The sequence below is a fragment of the Diuraphis noxia genome, unplaced genomic scaffold, assembly GCF_037042655.1.
Source record: "Diuraphis noxia isolate RWA-SAM2 unplaced genomic scaffold, SU_Dnox_SAM2 contig0001, whole genome shotgun sequence".
Lineage (NCBI taxonomy): Eukaryota > Metazoa > Arthropoda > Insecta > Hemiptera > Aphididae > Diuraphis > Diuraphis noxia.
The window spans coordinates 73,220,831-73,240,922 of NW_028301711.1; the positions used below are offsets into that span (position 1 = coordinate 73,220,831).

The 20,092-nt window shown below is 28.5% G+C and overlaps 1 protein-coding gene across 1 annotated transcript in view; it reads left to right on the plus strand.

Moving 5' to 3' along the window:
- Col4a1 (Collagen type IV alpha 1) overlaps positions 1-20,092 on the plus strand; it is a 53,997-nt gene that overhangs the window by 14,926 nt on the left and 18,979 nt on the right. Inside the window, exons 9-31 of the mRNA XM_015517831.2 lie at positions 2,746-2,823; positions 3,011-3,081; positions 3,196-3,232; positions 5,204-5,358; positions 5,443-5,506; positions 5,752-5,804; positions 5,989-6,034; positions 7,585-7,647; positions 10,099-10,154; positions 10,398-10,461; positions 11,343-11,414; positions 11,637-11,708; positions 11,831-11,857; positions 12,489-12,556; positions 12,702-12,792; positions 12,900-12,995; positions 13,122-13,228; positions 13,375-13,464; positions 13,810-13,931; positions 14,409-14,493; positions 19,480-19,516; positions 19,582-19,660; positions 19,733-19,785. Coding sequence (XP_015373317.1) covers positions 2,746-2,823; positions 3,011-3,081; positions 3,196-3,232; positions 5,204-5,358; positions 5,443-5,506; positions 5,752-5,804; positions 5,989-6,034; positions 7,585-7,647; positions 10,099-10,154; positions 10,398-10,461; positions 11,343-11,414; positions 11,637-11,708; positions 11,831-11,857; positions 12,489-12,556; positions 12,702-12,792; positions 12,900-12,995; positions 13,122-13,228; positions 13,375-13,464; positions 13,810-13,931; positions 14,409-14,493; positions 19,480-19,516; positions 19,582-19,660; positions 19,733-19,785 — 1,686 coding nt within the window. The remainder of the gene's footprint in view (positions 1-2,745; positions 2,824-3,010; positions 3,082-3,195; positions 3,233-5,203; positions 5,359-5,442; positions 5,507-5,751; positions 5,805-5,988; positions 6,035-7,584; positions 7,648-10,098; positions 10,155-10,397; positions 10,462-11,342; positions 11,415-11,636; positions 11,709-11,830; positions 11,858-12,488; positions 12,557-12,701; positions 12,793-12,899; positions 12,996-13,121; positions 13,229-13,374; positions 13,465-13,809; positions 13,932-14,408; positions 14,494-19,479; positions 19,517-19,581; positions 19,661-19,732; positions 19,786-20,092) is intronic.

Genomic DNA, 20,092 nt, shown 5'->3' on the forward strand with positions numbered 1-20,092 from the left:
AACAGTTCCTAATCCGGTTAGGTTTTCATCATATTCCGGATTTTTTCATCTCCTATTTTTAAGAGTAACTCTGAAAACTGCATAGCAGTCCTACCTTTAAATGTACTCACATATTTATGGTTAAAGAAACTTTTTCTATTAGAGGCCAAAAATATGAAGACTTGATGCAGGCTGTAATTTTATTAACTCTAGTTCCTCTTGGTACGACTAGTAGAGTTTGTCGAAAATCTGCCAAATTTGATTGTTTATTAATATTGTACGTTGGGGTCTCGATGGTGTTCAAATCGAGTGGCAACTTAAAAGCAAAATGATCAGTTTTTCCTCCATGCAAAATCGTAGCAGCAATTTTTGATGATGCAGCTTCCATTGTAATCCCATATGAGATTTTTACTTTAATCAAAAGTAGATTGATTAAGTGGGTTTTATCGGTTCCACCAGGAGCATCCAAAAATATACATTTTCCTAAATTTAATACTATGCTATTTAATATTTATTTGTAAGCAACCACTATTCCTCAGTCAATGAGTGTTCATTTTGCTTAACGATCTCGTGTAAAGCAATTAAATCATAGTTTATTTCTTTTAAAAATTCTCTATTTTCTAACAGTCTACAAGATCTTGTAGGAGTTGACAAACCGTATTCTTTTAAGCTCATTCCACCTAGATTCAAAACAAAATCTTCAATTAATACCAAACATTTATTATAAAGTTCATCGTCTGTTATATTATTTTCCATGTGTTGTCTATGGTATTTTCGCTGGATATCGTCCGATAAATTGTCCTTATACTTATATACCAAAGCCTTGAAGCGTTCGATGGATTGCAAAATATTAATATTACACCAAATAGTTCTCTCATTTTATTAGGTTAACGACATACTGCTGCTTCTTCTAAATCTAAATTACACTGATTGTTATCTTCTAATAATTCAAGAGCTCTAAATGTTGCTTGAAATGTCAGATATTCGTTGTTGTTCACAGTCTTCAAAAATGAATACGATGTTGGGCCTTTTACGCGATGAAGAAGACGAAGATGGTAACATTCAACATTATTTGGGTGGATTGTATAAACTCTACCCAAAGCTGTATCATTCTTAACTCCTGACCAACCCACGAAATTCTGGCCATATTTACGTCTAACAAATTTCTTATTTATCCACACATAATACGAAGAAACTTGTGGGTAAACCAATGTTCTTGCAAAATCATCGGTTAGATATATCAGAAAAAAGTCTGTAGAGTAGTTGTAGGCGGATTTTCTATTCTTTCTGTGATATTATCTGCTGTAAAGTAAACATGTTGTCCATTTTCCAGGTGAACATCAAGATGAGTAATAGATGGATACCTATAATGTATACGAAAACCTAAGATTTTCCAAACTGCTTCGGAACTATTGATATACCGGCCACTTTCATATATTTTAATTCCATCTGTATCGTTAGTTTTTCTTAAACCAAACATTGCGTGATCGCTACTTTTTGTGACATATTTTATTGACTTTATTGAACTGGTTATCTCGACATTTATATGAGCAATAAAAGAACGCTACAAAACTGGGTTATATGGAACACTACTCACTTTGAAACCTCCATAGTTTGTAGGTCGCCTTCTAAATGTTTGATAGCCATCTTCTCCTCTTCGTGTTTCTCTAATGAGGGTAATTGGGTTACGTTTGCTGCAAACACCTTCTTTCATGCAAGGAGAATTTCTGTTCAAAAGTTCACATTGTCCATGAATCATGTTAGCCTTTATATCTCGTACAATAAAGGATCTATAACTGTATTCGGAATCTCATCACACACGAATTTATCTATCATATCTAATGATATTCGATTCTCCAACCATAACAATATGTGTACGTGGCAGGCGCGTACACAAAAAAATATATATATATTTTTTTTTTTTTTTTGGGGGGGGGGGTTTGGTTGTACATTTTTTTAATTATATAATCTAACCTATAGTCTATCAAGAAGTTTATACAATTTCAATTAGGTATAGTAAAATTTATTTTATAATTTCTCATAAAATTCGTAATTAGTAAAAAAAAATTTAAATAATATTTAATTAAAAACATGTATTTTTAATTCATAAAAATATAAAATATTTTTTTCGAGGTATTCTTGCAAATCTGTTAATTACTTCGTCAATATCAATGTCATCATTTCTATAAATATTCATGAGCGATTCTTATGATTCTTAAGATTTTTATGAATCAAAATACTTAGAAAAATATCCTGCTTTGGAATATGAAATTGAAACTCTATGTTGTCATTCAAAAAAGTAAAAACTTTAAAAATAATAAGGATAAAAAATATTTAAAAATATAATTTTTTAATAAAAACGTTGGTTTTTTAACAACTTGAAACTATGTAAAAAAATATTTTGAAAAAAGTGAATTCTTTTTTAAATAATGAGTGTTGTTTGATAAAAGAATCGCACTGTATATGATTATAAAAACTTATTTTAAGATACCTACCCTCATTTTTTTAAAATAATTTAAATTTTGTCTAAACAGAATAATAAGATATTTTTAAACTAAAATGTTCTTATTTGCAAATCATTAATATTAATACAAAAAATCTGTTTTTAATTATACATATTTTTAAATTATATTTAGAGAAATTGTATAGGTATAAACAAATCTATTTGGTAGATGTATTTACGATGTACCTACTTTTTCAGTCATAAATATTGTGAGCTTTATGTAGTTTTAGATTAAATAATGTACAAAATCTATGTTTTTAAAGGTCAAAAAGGAGAAGCTGCTCAAACATCGATTCATAACAAAGGTCAGAAAGGAGAGCCTGGTTTGGATGGAGATCGAGGTAAGAGTAAAAAACTAGTTTAACAATATAGGTATCAAATAATAAATAAGATAATCATAAACCCATTTGTAATAAGTTACAATTTAATATAAATATTATGTGCCTGTACTGATCCCATTGATGTCAAGAAATATAATATATAATATTGTAATAATTGTTAAGAACACAAAAATTAAATTTTTTTCAGGGCTACCTGGAAATCCTGGGATCCAAGGAATACAAGGTCCTATCGGACTTACTGGAGAAATCGGAATAAAGGTAAACTAAATTAGTTTCAAACTATTAAATTGACCTACATAAATAACTAATTATTTGAAACACTAATATTTTACCTAGATCATAATAGGTTAAATAAAATTATAATTTTTACAGGGAAATCGTGGAGTCCCGGGTCTAAAAGGAGAAAAGGGTATGTATTCTTCTTCTTCTTCAGCTTTTATAGGCTATTAAGAGGTATAACTAATCTAAACAGCCTCCACCATTCCTCTGTATAATTTTCCAATTTCTAGTATCCGGAAATTCTGGTTGTGTTCATCTATCCACCTTTTCTTCGGCCTACTCATTTATCTTCTGGTTTCCAGTTCAACGCATCCTAAATTTTGCCATCCAATCTCCATACGTATCCCAGCCAACTTATTTTTTTTTCTTTTAGCGTTTGTATAATTTCTTTTTTTCCCAAACATTTTTTAATTCTATAAATCAATCTTATTTTGTATTCGTCTTGTAATCATTTTACTAAGGTCCGAAATGTGCTAAAAGAATTTTTTTTTAAACTACCAGTTTTCTTACGTCTTTTTTGGACGTTTGCGTTTCAAATGTATAAAAAAGTTATTAGTTTTACTAAAACCTAGTATAACCGCATTTTGGATTCTTCTCTTCAATAACAGGATATTGGATCTACAGGTTTTCAAGTGCAAATAGCCTCTGTTTCTAACTTTTATCCTTAGTCTTATTTTCTCATGAAAATTATTATGGTTGTTTTACTTGTATGGACTTTAAGATATTTATAGCTTTCCAATTTTTCGAAATAGTCTTTAGATTTCTGTTTTGGTCTGCTTGTGTTCTTCTCGTTTACCTTGTTTATTATTAGCCCCATACTCAATACATCAGTTCATTTTCGTAGTTTTTTATGTTCTTTTCATTTAATCCAAGTATCACTATTTTATTTGCGTAGTAAACATGCCTGAACTTTCCCGTCAAATCTAACACCATTCGATTTTTCTTGAACTCTTTTTGACAGCTGCCATATAAAACTTTTGGAAAATTATCTTTTATATTTCATTTGACGGGTTGTCTTATATGCAATTTTACTTTGACTTTAAAATGGTTTTAAATACCATTCACTTCTCTGTAATTTCTTTTGTCTATAAAACTTTATTTTAGTTATTCATCCATCGCAACACTGTGTATCTGGTATTTTAAATAACTCTTAGGTGACATCCAGGTTATTTGCATAAAATATTTTCTTAGTACACACTTACGTGGTTCAAATCTCGAGCTATTATTGTTTAGGCTTAAAGTTGATCAGTCAATGATTCAGTCTAGACACGTTTGATTATAATATTATAATATGTCCATTTCATCCAGTAATACCCGTGAAATTTGCTGTAATTATACGAGTAGTATTATATCATTTATAAAATAGGTCAATTCATCTGTGGTTGGATTGTGGATCCTTGATCCTTATAAATTCTTATATTCTTAAGTTTTAAAGTTATACCAAGATGTTCTTTTTACTTAATCCAACTTACAGTGGATTGAGTACAATGTGCCATCCAGTTTCATTTGATATAGCTGAATAATCTGATTTCGCCTGTACAAGGTTATAAAGCTTATGAAATCTTATCAAATACGAGCATGATGTTTATTATTTTTTTCATTTAATTTCATTTATTATAGGTTAAAAACCTATTCTGTGGTGCCTCAACCCCACCATGAAAGTTCCATTGAAATTGGATGAACGGTTTAAGAATTTGAAAGAGACATATAGACAAACATTATTTACACACACACATATATATATATATATATATATATATATATATATATATATATAAATTATTTATCACCATGTGTCTGTGTTGGTTTTGATTAATAACATTTTTGTTATTCAATAATCAATATTATTGTTTTTGTAATTCGAATATTTTATATTTATTTCTTTACTGAGGTGCCTTTTATCGTTTTAAAGTTTAAATGAGGCAGTTAGAGAAGTGAATATAGTAGTGACTTGAGAGTGGATATGAATAGCGATAAAATATATGGTGACACATCATGTATTTATAATATTTAGGAAATAAATAAAATACATACAAAATAAATTATGTTAGATTTTCTTTTAATAAGTTTATCAATTAATTTGTTTTTGTTTGAAATGTAGGAAATATGGGACTTGGATATGAAGGTCTTAAAGGAGAAAAGGGTCATAAAGGAGAACGTGGTCCACCAGGACCACCTGTGCCAAACTCATCACTTGTTGCAAGCAATAATACAACAGTTGGGCCAACTGGTGAACCGGGTGAAAAAGGAAATCCGGTATATATATTATTTTATATAATGTTGTAAAATAGATAGAGAAATAATTTTAAATAAACTTTAACTATGGTTTGTGTTAATTAGGGCGAAAATGGCGAACCTGGAATGAAAGGAGAACCAGGAATGATTGGTGATCCAGGAAACCCAGGTAAATATATCATAATCATTTAAGTAATAGAAGTATAAACATGATAATTTAAATAAAAATGAATTTATTTAATTATTTTTTTTGTAACTAGCATACTTATAAAAAGGTTTAACTGGTAAGTCGTTAAGCCAAAATTAAATTCGTTAAAAAAAATTTTATTAATTTTTATCAGTATTATTATTTTAAGATTTTTTTTTAATAATATATAATTTAAATTAATTATAGGGTATAAATTTATATTTCAGGTGAGGTTGGTGAAAAAGGAGAAAAGGGTTTAGTTGGAACTCCAGGACCAAGGGTAACTAAATATTTTTATCCAAAATAAACTTAATCATATTTTAAAACATTTAAAACAAAACTAATCCTAATTTTTAAGAATGATTTTTATTTATTTAAGAAATAAATGTAACTAATCTATAAAAGTAGAGAATATGGATTAAAAATAAAAATAATTTGTACAACTATTTTACTTTATTTTATAGGGTCGTGATGGTTACCATGGACCTGCAGGACCTGTAGGACAAAAAGGTAACTTTACAAATTAGTATTTTCTATTAAATATATAAATTCAACTAGAATCTATACTTTTGTTAATGTCTGTATCATTTAAAAAAAGACTCTTTAAAAGATCACATTATAAATTTGTTCTATTTATTTCATATATTTAGAAATAGCTTATAAATAACAACCAATAAGAAATACTATAGAAGTATTTTTAATATTAATAGGCTGGATATAAACAAGCTGGGAAACTTGATTTGTTGTGGTAGATATCGTATGTAAAGATATCTATGCTTTGAGTGTGTCATTATTTTCAATTTGAGTTTTGATATATGTAAGCTTAACAAATAGTTACATTAGAGTAATATGATATGTATACTGACATATGTTACTATGGAACCGGACACTTAGGAAGGAATTTGCTGATCATAAGTGTGCGCAGGTATTCTTGGCAAGGGAGGCAATACCTTATCTAAGCATGTCCAGACTCCAATCCCCCCACCCGATTTTCCTATATTGGTAGGTATAATATTATATTTTGGAGAGACGAAAAATCTTGTAGAGGAGCTTCCCCTACCTCTCCCGTGCGCACGCTTATGCTGCTGATCCAGCAATTCCCACCCTGGCCGTTACACGAAGAGGCTCCATGATCACGGCCGCCTCGAGTAGTCGTTAAACTAGAAAACATTTGGACAGAACCTCTATTGTTTAACATAAAATCTAAGTGATAAGCCAAAAGCAATAATTGTTATTGAGTATAGTAATTCATAGTTTATAGTAATAAACACATCTTTTAACCATTTACCAAGCATCTTGCGTATAATTCTTTGAAACTCATCCTATCTCTTTCTATCAAGGAAATCCGTGTGCCGGTACAAATCTGTTTTATAATAAATTATTAGATATGATATAAAAGTTTTGAGTAAAAGAGACAGGCGGGACTCATATACTTCGAAAGATAGTTTATGTCATAATGTATTTTCACCATATATACAGTTGTTCGTTAATAAATTACAAAAATACATTTGTAAAATACAATTTGAGTACTAGGTACATGATGTCTAGTATATTTTGACTATACTCTTTTTCACGAGAGAACGGGACCATTTCGCGCATGTAGAATGAGCTCCAGTCGGCTCGCCCGCCTGTGAAATCCCCTCCACGCAGTCCGAAAGTGTTGTGTTTTTGGGTGGGGATGCGCGACGGCGACCAGTTTCGGTCGGAAGACGGTCCCGTTCTCTCGTGAAAAAGAGTATAGTATATTCTTTTGTTTTATTTTTTTTTATTTTGAAAAACACTATAAATTTTTACTTCTTACTTCTTAAGGTTCCCTAATAAATCCAATCCGTTTTACTGGAAACCAACCAAAATCTAAAATCATTTATTAAGTTGAAAAAGATGATGACAGACACAAAACTTACAAAAAATTTAAATAAAAACAAAGAATAAGACTATAATATACTTTATTGTAAAACCAAATAAAATAAAAAATAAAAAAACCAAAAAACAATACCTTCTTCATTATACTTAGAATCTAAAATCAAATTTATTATGTACTTTTTTTTTTTTTTTGTTAGGCGATCGAGGAATTGATGGCTTGAATGGATTACCAGGACGACCAGGACTTAAAGGAGAACCAGGTTTGTAGTATTACAAAGAATTGAATAATTATAATTATCTTTTTATTATATTATGTTTATTCAAGTTCGAGTCTAAAGTATAAAATCGTGTACAATTTAAGTATATCAGTCCTAAGTATTAAAAAATAGTTACATTTAGGTACGTCATGATACCTATTCAATAATTATCATTATGCATAATATAATAAGTTGGTATTTTAATGAATAAAAATGTATTTAACAAAATTATCTTTTTGTACCGAGTTCAAAAAATTCCATAAGATTAGTATTTTTTTACATACTTATTCGTTTCTCTCAATGGTATTTTGCTCGTTGTAATAAAAACGCTGACCATTTTCTAAATGTAAATCTAGTTGAAAAATTTCGGAAAACGTTCGTGGATAGAAAAATAAAAAATCCGCCATACAGCCTCTGACGAACCTAATATCTGTAATTTTGGAAATTTTTAATTTCATCTCGTGATTCTACTGAAAATATAACTTGATCGGAATCTTAATTGATGTAACTGAAGAATGTAGATTGTATAGCTTTTACTGTACTGCAGAATTCTATGGTTCTATGGTTAGGTTACTACTCTACTACTACTACTAGGGTCTACTCGAATATACGGCATGATACTGTATAGTATAATCTAACGATCATCAATAAATTAGAACATTGTGTGCACCTGACATCGTTAGTAGCCAAGTTTTTCCGCCTGCAACATCTGGTAATTTCCTAAATGAGTTTCTTTCAAAAATTCTTTTGGAAAAGCTTTAGAACATTTCGCATCTTTTATAGATGATGGTTTAGAATTTAATCGACTGCAGGGCTCGTAAATCATATTTGTCGAACGATATTGCATATAATAGGATCTTATTTTTATTCAGGTACCTAGCTCAGCAGAAATAACAGTTCCCATATCGTTGGGCAGTACTTACTAAAGTTAGTAAGCCTAACTAAAAATATGTACATAAGGAAAACCTATTTTTACCACTCGATTGTATGCATGTAGCATTTGTTTCACCAAATATTTTACCTTTGGTAATTAGGTACAATCAGTTTTTTTTTTTAAATTAAAAATGTTAATATATCAATTTGTTGATTATTGATTTAAAATTAATGATGATTTAATTTCTGGCCATTGTGGATTGCTAGTCAATGTGATAAATATGCCAGAGCGTCCAAAACGTCTTAAATGTTATACCATAGCATTTTGTTTGAGTTGCTGTTGAGGGCCACCAGTGAATTAAGCTAGTAAAATTACTCTTTTTATCATTTCCAAAGGATCAGTATCAGCTCGAACTGCATCGTGAAGATAATTGTAATTTTTGGTTTGTATTTTAGTTTAATTTGCTCTTAAAAATTGAAGTCATCTGGATTCAATTTTAGCATACATATCTTCAATATATTGACTGAATAATTTCTCGCTACGAAGTGGAATATTTTTGGAATTTTCTTTGACTTAAAGACTATATGAGTAAAAATCCATTGCTGACGGATTTTTTTTTTTTTTTAAAACCCTTGTTAATGGATGAACTTGTGGACTGTGGTACATTAATTGAATAGCTGTTCTCAATATCTAAATATCAAAGGGTTCTTTTTAGAATGTTATCTCATGATCGCAAAACAAAATCTTTTCTCTAAATTCTTGTGCTCAACATTTAATGCAACTACCATATCAATTTGAGATGCATTGTAACGACCTCTGTCTTTTGCTGTGGCGCATGATCAGCTGTGATAATGAATTGAAAATCTTCTATATTTGATGACATAGCTTCGAAAGCAGTTTTGAAGTTGCGTTCGTAACTATTGTGACAATTTAACAAATATTGAAAATCGTATAGTAATTCTTTTTAGGTATTTAAGGCTATCGAAATTTACCGTTTTATTTCGATCATCAAATCACCCTAGAAATATATTTGCAAAACTTTGAGTGGTTAAGGTTGTTTAGTAAAATATATCCAGCTAAATGATAGACGTAACTCTGAATCTTAAATGTAGGAATGAAATCTCCATATCTGATTTAATTGGTACCAAATTTGAAAATTAAAATTGTAAACACGAATCATATTAAAAAAATTGTTGAATCTTGATGAGAATGGTTCTAGTGGATCAACAATCTCTGCCAATAAAACTTGTTTTTCTGAAAATCAGAGATTTGGTGGTTTTTTTAGACCATTTCACAAGATTATAATCTGATTATTGTAATAATTCACATGGGTCTCTTAACACCAGTCAAAGATTGTCTTTATAAGACTTTATTAAAAATTGTACATTACCATTAAAATGAAAAAAATAAAAAATAAATGTGAAAAATCGTAATTGCATTATATTTGAGTAAAAAGTGCTGCTTAGTTGAATATAAAAACTAAATTATCAATTAAAGCTTTATAAACAAAATCATGTTTAAAAATTATATTCAAAAGTTTCTTTTATAATATTGTAATACCTACTATAATCGTTTTTAAGGATTGGATGGTGCACCAGGAGCAGCTGGGTTGCGAGGACCTCCAGGACAACCAGGGGTATATTTTATTTTTAGATAATATTTAACTTAATCAAGAATATTATTAATTATAACAATAATATAATAAATTATATTTTTGATTTAATTATATTGTATAATAAATTCTGTTATGGTTTTAACAAAACAAAGACTATAGAAACCAAGTCAGTCTACCATGATATTTGTCATAAATTAACAGTTACAAGATTACCTTATGATGATCTAAATAGTTAAATTTTTAAATTATTTATTTTTTATTTAGGGTGGAAAAGGCAGACCCGGTCTGCCTGGACCTCAAGGACCGCGGGGATACCCTGGACCTACAGGTATATTATTGTATGATAGTTTAACTTTTGAATACGGTACAAATGAGTTTACAAATATGCGAATATTTTCTGCACATATATTAATTTATAGTTTAGAAGAGATACAAATTAAACTATAATTTATTATTACGTAAAAAATTTGGAATGTTTCAAATTTTAAATGAGTTAACATATACAATTTAAAACATTATACTGTTAGTTAAATGGATTATGATTTTTTTTATTTACAATTTTACCTACTAATTAAATTATAACGCAAATACATTACAATTTAAAATTTAAAATAAAAATGTTTTTATGCCAATTTTATATGCTTAAAATTCATTAAAATGTGTGATCATCTAATCTGTCCTAATTAGATTCTTAAGTTTTTGCTAGAAACTTAAAATTATTCTTATATTTCGTTCTCATTTGTAGTAAATATTTGTCATAATATTTTAAAGTAGACATCATACCTATGCATCATATAGATATCAAATACAATTAAATTGAAATTATTTAATTCAACTGACTATATTTAAGTCATGGTATTAGCTACAGTTTTTTCTTAAAACTATAATTATAAGAATATTGATGTGACTTTTAAGTTTTAGAATTATAATTCTTGTAAAATGTTAATCCTAGGAAAATTAACATGTAACTAGATTTCATATAAGCCATGTAATGTTCATAAAACCAACATAATAATTTTGCATAATATCATAGCAGGAAACATATATTATTTTTTGTCTTTTCATTGGCTAAAAATTTTATAAAAAAATTGAGTAGATAGGAATCGCTTAATTATAATATATATTATATTGTTATATTTAATATAATTTATAAAAATATTAATTTAATTCAGCAACTTTCATTGTTCATATCAATCTACTGATTTTCAGGTCCAAAAGGTTTAGACGGTATTGATGGTCTTCCTGGTCTTCCTGGCCCAAAAGGAAATATTGGAGGTCAAGGTGTGTTTTTATATAATATAAGAATGATACTCAACAATAAACATGTAATATGTTTAGATGTTTTATGAAATCAATTCTATTTTATATTAAGTAACTTCCAAAGATTGGAAGTTGTAATAGTTTCCTTTGAATTGAACTCAATGAATTATCTAGTTTAACCTAAATTTGATATACAATATTTTAACAGATGTATTTTTAACTTATATATTTTTTATAATGTAGGAGTACCAGGATCTATAGGCCTAGAAGGTTTACAAGGAGAAAAAGGAACAAAAGGAGAACCCGGACTTACAGGCATGTTATATTTAATTTTCATTTATATTTAAAATGTTTTGAAACTATTATATTATAAACATGAATTAAATTTTATGAATTTAAAAAAATCAATTTAGTAATTTTAATCTTTGATTTTGCAGGTTTACCCGGAGAATCCGGTCAAAGAGGTAGTTAAATCATTAAATCAATTAATAACTATTATAATCATTTCTTTATTCTAGAATAGACACGATTTTATCTCTTAATTTCATCCACCTAATTTATTTTGGGTTATCATGTTATTGAATTAAATTGAAATAATGTAATAAATTATTATATCTCATTGAATCGCAATAATATGTTAACACAATTATGAATATTTTGGAAATCAGTTTGTGAGCACTAAAAATTTTAAAACAATATCAATATTTGTCTATGTTTTAAATTTAAATCATAAGAAGAACTATAAATAAGTACCTATATGTTTATTTATTTTAAGTTTGAAAAAATCCCAAAAAACTACTTAACACATTAAAGCATTATTAACCAATGTCAAACATCAATTTTTGATAGATCTTAGAAACTTTTTTTAATTTCGAATACCTATATATTTACTATAATTTATTGTTTATTACAAATTTTAAAAACAATTTAATTAAGAAATGTACTGTTATCTGAAATAATTTAAAATTAAATTTAGGCTAATTAGTTCTTATATACATAAAAAGAATAATTTAATTGATTGATAAAATCTATCAAAATGTATAACAGCAATCCGAAAATCAATTGTATTTTAAATGCATCACAATATACGTCTAGGTTTTCCTGGCGCACAAGGTCCACCTGGACCTCGAGGACCTGTCGGTGAAAAGGGTGCTTCAATTGTCGTGAGTATTAACTATGCACATATTGTGGGTTTTTTTATAACTCTGTTTAAATTAGTTTTCTGGCGAATTTTTTTATTAATATTAATGATAATATGGTTCATATATATTTATATTTTTTATACATAAGAAAATTATATTTTAATAGGGACCTAAAGGATACGATGGAGTTGATGGAAGAGATGGTGAAAAAGGTCTTAAAGGCGAACGTGGTTATCAAGGCGAACGAGGGTCTCCAGGTAAGCACAACGAGAAACATATCACGTAAAAAATATTTTATAATCTAATCATTAATACCTAATAATTCCTTATTGATAATATTATTTTAAATTTAAATTATGTTTAGGTGATTCTCCAACTGGTATTGCTGGACCACAAGGTGTTAAAGGTGCTACTGGGGAGAAAGGTGAAGATGGAAGACCAGGGATTCCAGGAATTCCAGGTAAATCATGACATAATTTTTAGTTGAAAAACAATTTTTATATTATAATTATAAATAATTTGAATAATTTATCAATTATTTTCCTTGATTTGTTCTTAAACCAATGTACTATTGTATTAATTATAGGTCGAGATGGTCCAAAAGGTGAAATTGGTGGAAGATGTCAAGGCTGTAGTCCAGGAGAGAAAGGTAGTAAAGGTGAACCTGGATTATATGGTACTCCAGGGTTGAAGGTAATACATATTAATCCTTATAAAACAATCATTAAACGTAACATTGATTTTACATCACCACATGCATGCATTTTAGAAATATTTTACAATTAATCGTTGTAATTTTTTAAAAATATGAAAAATACAATTAATAATTTGTTTCTTAGGGACCGCGTGGACCACCAGGCGAAAGAGGATATCCGGGTGAACCAGGTGCTGACGGACTAATCGGACCAACTGGTGAACCTGGTGCTCCTGTAAGTATTTAAATATTTTTGATATAGGAATATTGTATTTAAGAAATTATCCTCGGTGTGTTTTTTATTGAGATGCTTTGTCTAAGTTATAAAACAGTTATATTACACAGTTTATAGGAACTACTGTTAATTTATGTACCTGCTATAAGCCAACATATGTGCGGGCTAGAATACCTAGTATAAAACATATTATAGTACTTACTACATAGTTTTTATTAATTAAATTTTAAATTTATTGTAAAAATATTTTGATTAAAAACTTCATTTGTATCTATGAACTTAGCATTTATCATAGAAAACTATCATGGTTATGAAATTAAAACTATATTAATAAATGTTTATCAGGGAGTAGATGGTGCTCAGGGTGAAGTTGGTCCACCAGGGGAAAAAGGTGCAGCGGCAATAATTCCAGCAAGTTGGACATATTCTCAAAAAGGAGAAACTGGTCCTCGTGGAGATCCTGGAAGGTATTATTTTTGTATTTTATTATAAAATAAAAAAAAGTGAATAAGTGAGCAAATGCCAAATTTTATATGTTTGTAACTATGTGCAATTTATATAATATTATTAACATTTATATTAAATTAATTTATGAATGGTTATAATAAATAACACTAATGATAACACCTTCTTTATAAGCACCTAACTATTTTATTTCTTATAGAAAAAAAAATAAAAGTTCAAGTCTTTTATTTTAATACTATTTATTATTTAGTTAAAACATTACCTACGTTACATAGTGATCATTAAAATTCAAAAATATTATTCTCTAAGAGCAAAAAAGGCACAGTAGATCAGAATTCTTAAATAAATTGAAATTTATGTAAAAATTAATTGACAGTACATAAAGATAACAACTGTTTCTTCACGGTAAATTGTTTTTTCATATACCTGTGATTGAATAAAATCCAATATGAAGTTATTTAATTATTTTGATTAATTAGGGACGGTTTACGAGGAGCAGATGGACTAAACGGACCTGAGGGAAAACCAGGTATTGATGGATTACCTGGAATTAATGGAGAAAAAGTAAGTACCATATCAAAAACCTTTAATTGTTGTCTTCAACAGTTGATTATTTAATAAAATCTAATTTTTGAAAAAACTAATAATTTTTTTTTCATACTTACGTATTGTATTATTATTATTGTACCTAGCACATATTGTTTAGGAAATTTTTAAGGTAAATTCATACCAACTAATTTTATTCATTTTAATGAACCTAAATTAAGAATTGTAATATTTTGAACCAAAATATAACTAAAAATTGATATTTAAAAAAATAATAAGAATGTTTAAATGATAATAATAACTGACGAAAATTAAATTATTTGTATGACATAAATTTAATTTTATAAATTAATTAAAAATGTATATGTCATTATATTTTATCATTTTTAAAATAAAAACATTTTGTGGTTATATACTTATGATCATAGATCAGTTATCATTAAATAACTAGGGAGAGTGTGCTAAGTTGATGATTAGAGATGATCCTTGGGAAGATATCAAATTTAGTAAAATATTTCTGGATAAATTATGATATAAATTACATTTTTAATGTTAAAAACCACTAATCTTTTGATACCAAGAACTTCTGTAATAAAAATTAAATGTTTTATCAAAAATTTTGGTCTATAGTCTATACCATATTTCAAAAACATTGTTTTTACATTTGTCAAAATATTAAATTTTAAGTACCTATCTATTTCTTTATACTAGGTACTAGCACTAAGTCTAGCCAAGTTATTGATAATTTTTAAAGTCGTTAAATTTGGGTTATTTAGAAATAAATAAATAAATAATTATTTAAGTTAATTGATAAATACGGAATGGTTTTTTAATCATGCTCACCATTTAATAGCACTTTTATTCAAATTCTGATGTTAGTCATTTTTAAGGAAAGGTGCTTTACATTGTAAGGATTACAACATATTTTAAAATGCCTGATATTTTTTTATAAATTAAAGTATGTTCTGTGGCGTTAAAAAACATCTATTTTTCAAACAAATTCTCTTTAGCTTCAAATTATATGTAAAATTAGGATAATATGTAGTATTTATTATATTTGATAACCTTTATAAATTATTTATAATGATCAAGAAGTAATAGTTATCACAATTTTTTTCATATCTTTTAAGCTTCCTATCTACTTAACCCATTACCATTGACTTATTATGTATGTACCTTAGTACGCCAAGTTATATACGACATTAGTAATTTAAAAACTATTCGCTTGAATTTTGATTTAGATACTTCAACATTATAAAAATAAATATCTGTTTAATAAGAAAAAAAAGTTAAACAAAAAATAGAGATTCCTATTTGAAAAATGGAAGTTTGTATTGTAACAACTGTTACAAAGTCATTCTTAGGTGGAAGGTATAAAAAAAGATTTAAAAAACAGGAAAAAATTATTGAACCAAGTCACTAATCAAAGTAGGTATGTACCTAAAGAAGTTAAGTTACAAAAAAACTTTTAACTTTCTAACTAGTTAATGCTCGGAATTAGAAATGTTGAAAACTATATTTTGAATACCTATATTTTAATGTAAAATATGATAAATTATATGGGTTCAATAATAAGGTTAGAAAAAACTGTTGTTGCTAAAATTACAATACAGAAATTAAATAGATGTTTTTAATGAATAATAATATTTATTGATTTTTTTTTTTTTTTACGGCCTTTTAGACCAAACATCCAAACATAACTGCCTCCATCTTTCACGATTTTGTGCTAGCATATGCCAATCTTCCTCCGGCAGAGAAACTGCTACATCCTTCCTGACACAATCCTCCCATCGCATTCGGGGTCTTCCTAGTGGTCTTTTCCCTCTTGGATTCTCTTGTAAGACCGTCTTTGTCAAAGCATCAGGTTTCCTCCATACATGACCTGCCCATTCCAATCTTCTTCTTTTTATCTCCTTAACTATATCCGGTCTGTTATATAGGTGATGTAACTCCTCATTATGTCTTTTACGCCATCCACCTGTTTGCAGGTCTTGACATGGTCCATAAATCCTTCTTAATATTTTTCTTTCAAAAACTCTCAGTTTTGACTCGTCACTTTTTCTTACGGTCCAACATTGTGCTCCGTATAGTACTATAGATTTTATTAGTGTGGTGTATATCTGAAGTTTAAGTGTCTTTGAGAGAATTCTTGACTTAAGTAAGTTATCCATTGCATAATAACACTTGTTACCCATTTGTATCCTTTTAAGAATTTCATACTCCATATTATTTGATTGGGTGATCATTGAACCCAAATACTTAAATTGTGGTACATTTTTGAATCTATAAGGTCCTACCTTAAGAGACTCCTCTGCATGTTTTCCGTACCGTTGTCTACTTATTTCCATATATTCTGTTTTCTCTTCGTTAATTTGCAATCCTACTCTTTTCGCCGCTGTTATAAGTCTTTCGCACATACTTTTCACTGTATTTATATTATTCCCTAAAAGCACTATGTCATCTGCGTATGCTAGAATACTTATTGATGTGCCATCGAGTCTTACCCCTTCATCTGGTGAGATATTCATCATTCTAATTACTTTTTCCAGAACTAAATTAAAAATAATTGGGGACAGTGCATCACCTTGCCGTAAGCCTGTATTCACCTGAACTTCTCTCGATAGTACGTAACCAACTTTCACTTTTACCATAGTCTTATTTAAAGTGGCCTTTATTAATCCGATAAGTTTTTGTGGGATACGAAAATGTTCTAAAATTTTGTATATGCATTCTCTGTTGATGCTATCATACGCTTTTTTGAAATCAACAAAAAGTGTATGTAATTCTTGATCGAATTCCCAGGTTTTTTGAGCTAATTGTCTTATGATAAATATTTGGTCTATTGTGGATTTATTTTCTCTAAAACCACCTTGATAGTCACCTATGATATTTTCCGCTAAAGGCTTGAGTCTATCTAGAATGCAATACGATAGAATTTTATAGGTTATATTCACTAAGGCAATACCTCTATAGTTATTACATTCTTTTTTGTGTATTGGGCAAATTAATGCCATATTCCAGTCTTTAGGGATCTCCTCAGTATTCCATATTTTCTCAATTAGTTAATGGATCATTTCAACCATTGTTTCATCAACACATTTTAGGATTTCGCCTTGTATACCAACTTCGTCAGGTGATTTATGGTTTTTTAACCTCTTAATTTGTATATTAACTTCTTGTATCGTAGGTGTTTCATATTCGCAATTATTGGGTGGTTCTTGTATACAATCAAATATTTCTTCAGGGTATTCTCCATTAAGCAATTGTTCGACATATTCTGCCCATCTTTCTGTTATTTCCATCTTTGTTGTTATCAATTCTCCATCCTTATTTCTTATAAATTTTTCATGCCCTTTATATCCTTTTTTCATCCCATTCACTTTCTGGTATAGTTGTCTATTTCTGTGTGCTCTGTGATCTGATTCTGCCATTTCTATAACTTTATTTATATACTTCCTTTTTTCTCCTCTGCATATATTATGGGCTTCCTTTCTTCTTGTCGTGTATCTTGTACCGTTGAGTTGGTTTGTTGTATCCGTTAACCATTTTAATCTCGCCTCTTTTCTTCTTATTATGGCTTCTTCACACACTGTGTTAAACCATGGCTTCCTTTTATTTTTCCCTTGTTTCCCGATGATTTCCTCAGATGCATTCGTAACGATGTTTTTTATATTCCCCCAGAGCGATTCAATAGTATGAGTTTCATTAATATTTGTTAGTTGTGTTAATCTCCCCACTTCGGTTTGAAAAGCTTTACATATCTCTTCATTATTGAGCTTTGTTATTTCATATTTGACACAGTTGGGATTATCACTCTGTTGTCTCACCTTCAGCTTGATATTGAGCTTCCCAACTACCAAGTAGTGGTCTGAGTTACAATCCGCTCCTCTATATACTCGTACGTCGTTGACAGCATTTGTGAATCTCTCATTCACTAGGATATGGTCAATTTGATTGACATGTTGTCCATCTGGTGATCTCCACGTACCTTTATGTATATCTTTATGGGGAAACATTGTGCTCATTATCCTGAATCCTTTGCCAGTTGCAAGATCTACTAGTTTCATACCATTATCATTTGTTGTTTCGTGTAAGCTATATTTCCCTATAGTAGGTTTAAGGAACTGTTCTTTTCCTATCTTCGCATTCATATCACCCAGGATAATTCGTATTTTGCTATTGTTTATTCTCGACAAGATATCTTCTAACTCAGCATAAAATTCTTCTTTTTCCTCTTGTGACTTCTCCTCCGTTGGTGCATGTACATTTAAAAATACTATATCAAAAAATTTGGCCTTAACTATAAGAATAGCAGTTCTACAGTTGATAACTTTGAACTCTTTTATCGTATGCACTAGGCTTTTATGTACTGCAAAGCCAACCCCAAACTGTCGTCTTTCATTGCACTTGCACCTGTAGAAAGTGATTTATGTATATTATTCGCATTATTAAGATCCAATTTTTAATATTATATTTTACTAATAATATTAAAAATTGGATCTTAATAATGCGAATAATATACATATATCACTTTCTACAGGTACGGTGTTAGATCACGAGTAGTTTGGAATTTCTTAGCATTAATGTAGGAAATTATTACCAGTACCTAATTCTCGTTTTTTTAAATATTACTTATATTTAGTTTTAACATTTTCTGTCTATATTATTTAGTAATTTTATATTTAGTAAAGTACTATTTCAACAGCTCGTAAAATTACCTCAATATCTTAATAGGTGCGTAAACGCCCCATTACACCGGTTACCCAGTTTTATAGTATTTATCAAATCTTATCATGCATTATTATTATGTGTGTTTTCTAAATGTGCCACATGATGTCAAAATTCAAATGATATATGAAAAGATACGTCATTTAATTTTAAGTCTAACAATAATAATCGTATAATATTATAAATTGAAAAAACAAAATTTTGAAGTAAAATGTTTAATATTAATTAAAATATAATATTGTGATATAAACTTTCTATTTGTCTTTTAATCATTAGGGCGATAGAGGGTTTCCAGGTTCTGATGGAATACCAGGTAATTAACATAATAATTACTCTTGATTAATTTATACCAAAAACGTTTTTTATATTTATTCACAGGACAACCAGGATATCCTGGATCCAAAGGAGAAAAAGGCATTAGCATTAAAGGAGAACAAGGAATGCTAGGAAGACCCGGGTATACTTGAAATTAAAATTAATTTGATTAATTTGAATTTAAAATACCTATATTTTGTTTTAACTGTGATAGGTTAAAAGGAGATAAAGGAGAACCTGGATTAACAGGTCAAAAAGGAACTCCTGGTGAGTTTATTTTTGATATAACATTATCAAACATTTAAGATATATTTAACGGTAAATACCTATGAATTTTAGAATTTATGCTGTTGAGGTATAAAACACCAAAGTCATTAAAATGATTAAAAAAATTTCAAAATTCCGTTGGTGTCATTAGTTAATAATATAAATTATAAATATAATTTATTATATTATAGTTTATATTACAACATATTTGTATGTATGATAAGTAGGGCTGTGAATTTAATGCACTAAAAAACCTTAAAAAACGCATTAAAAATGTCAAAAAAACGCAATAAAATATGCACTTAAA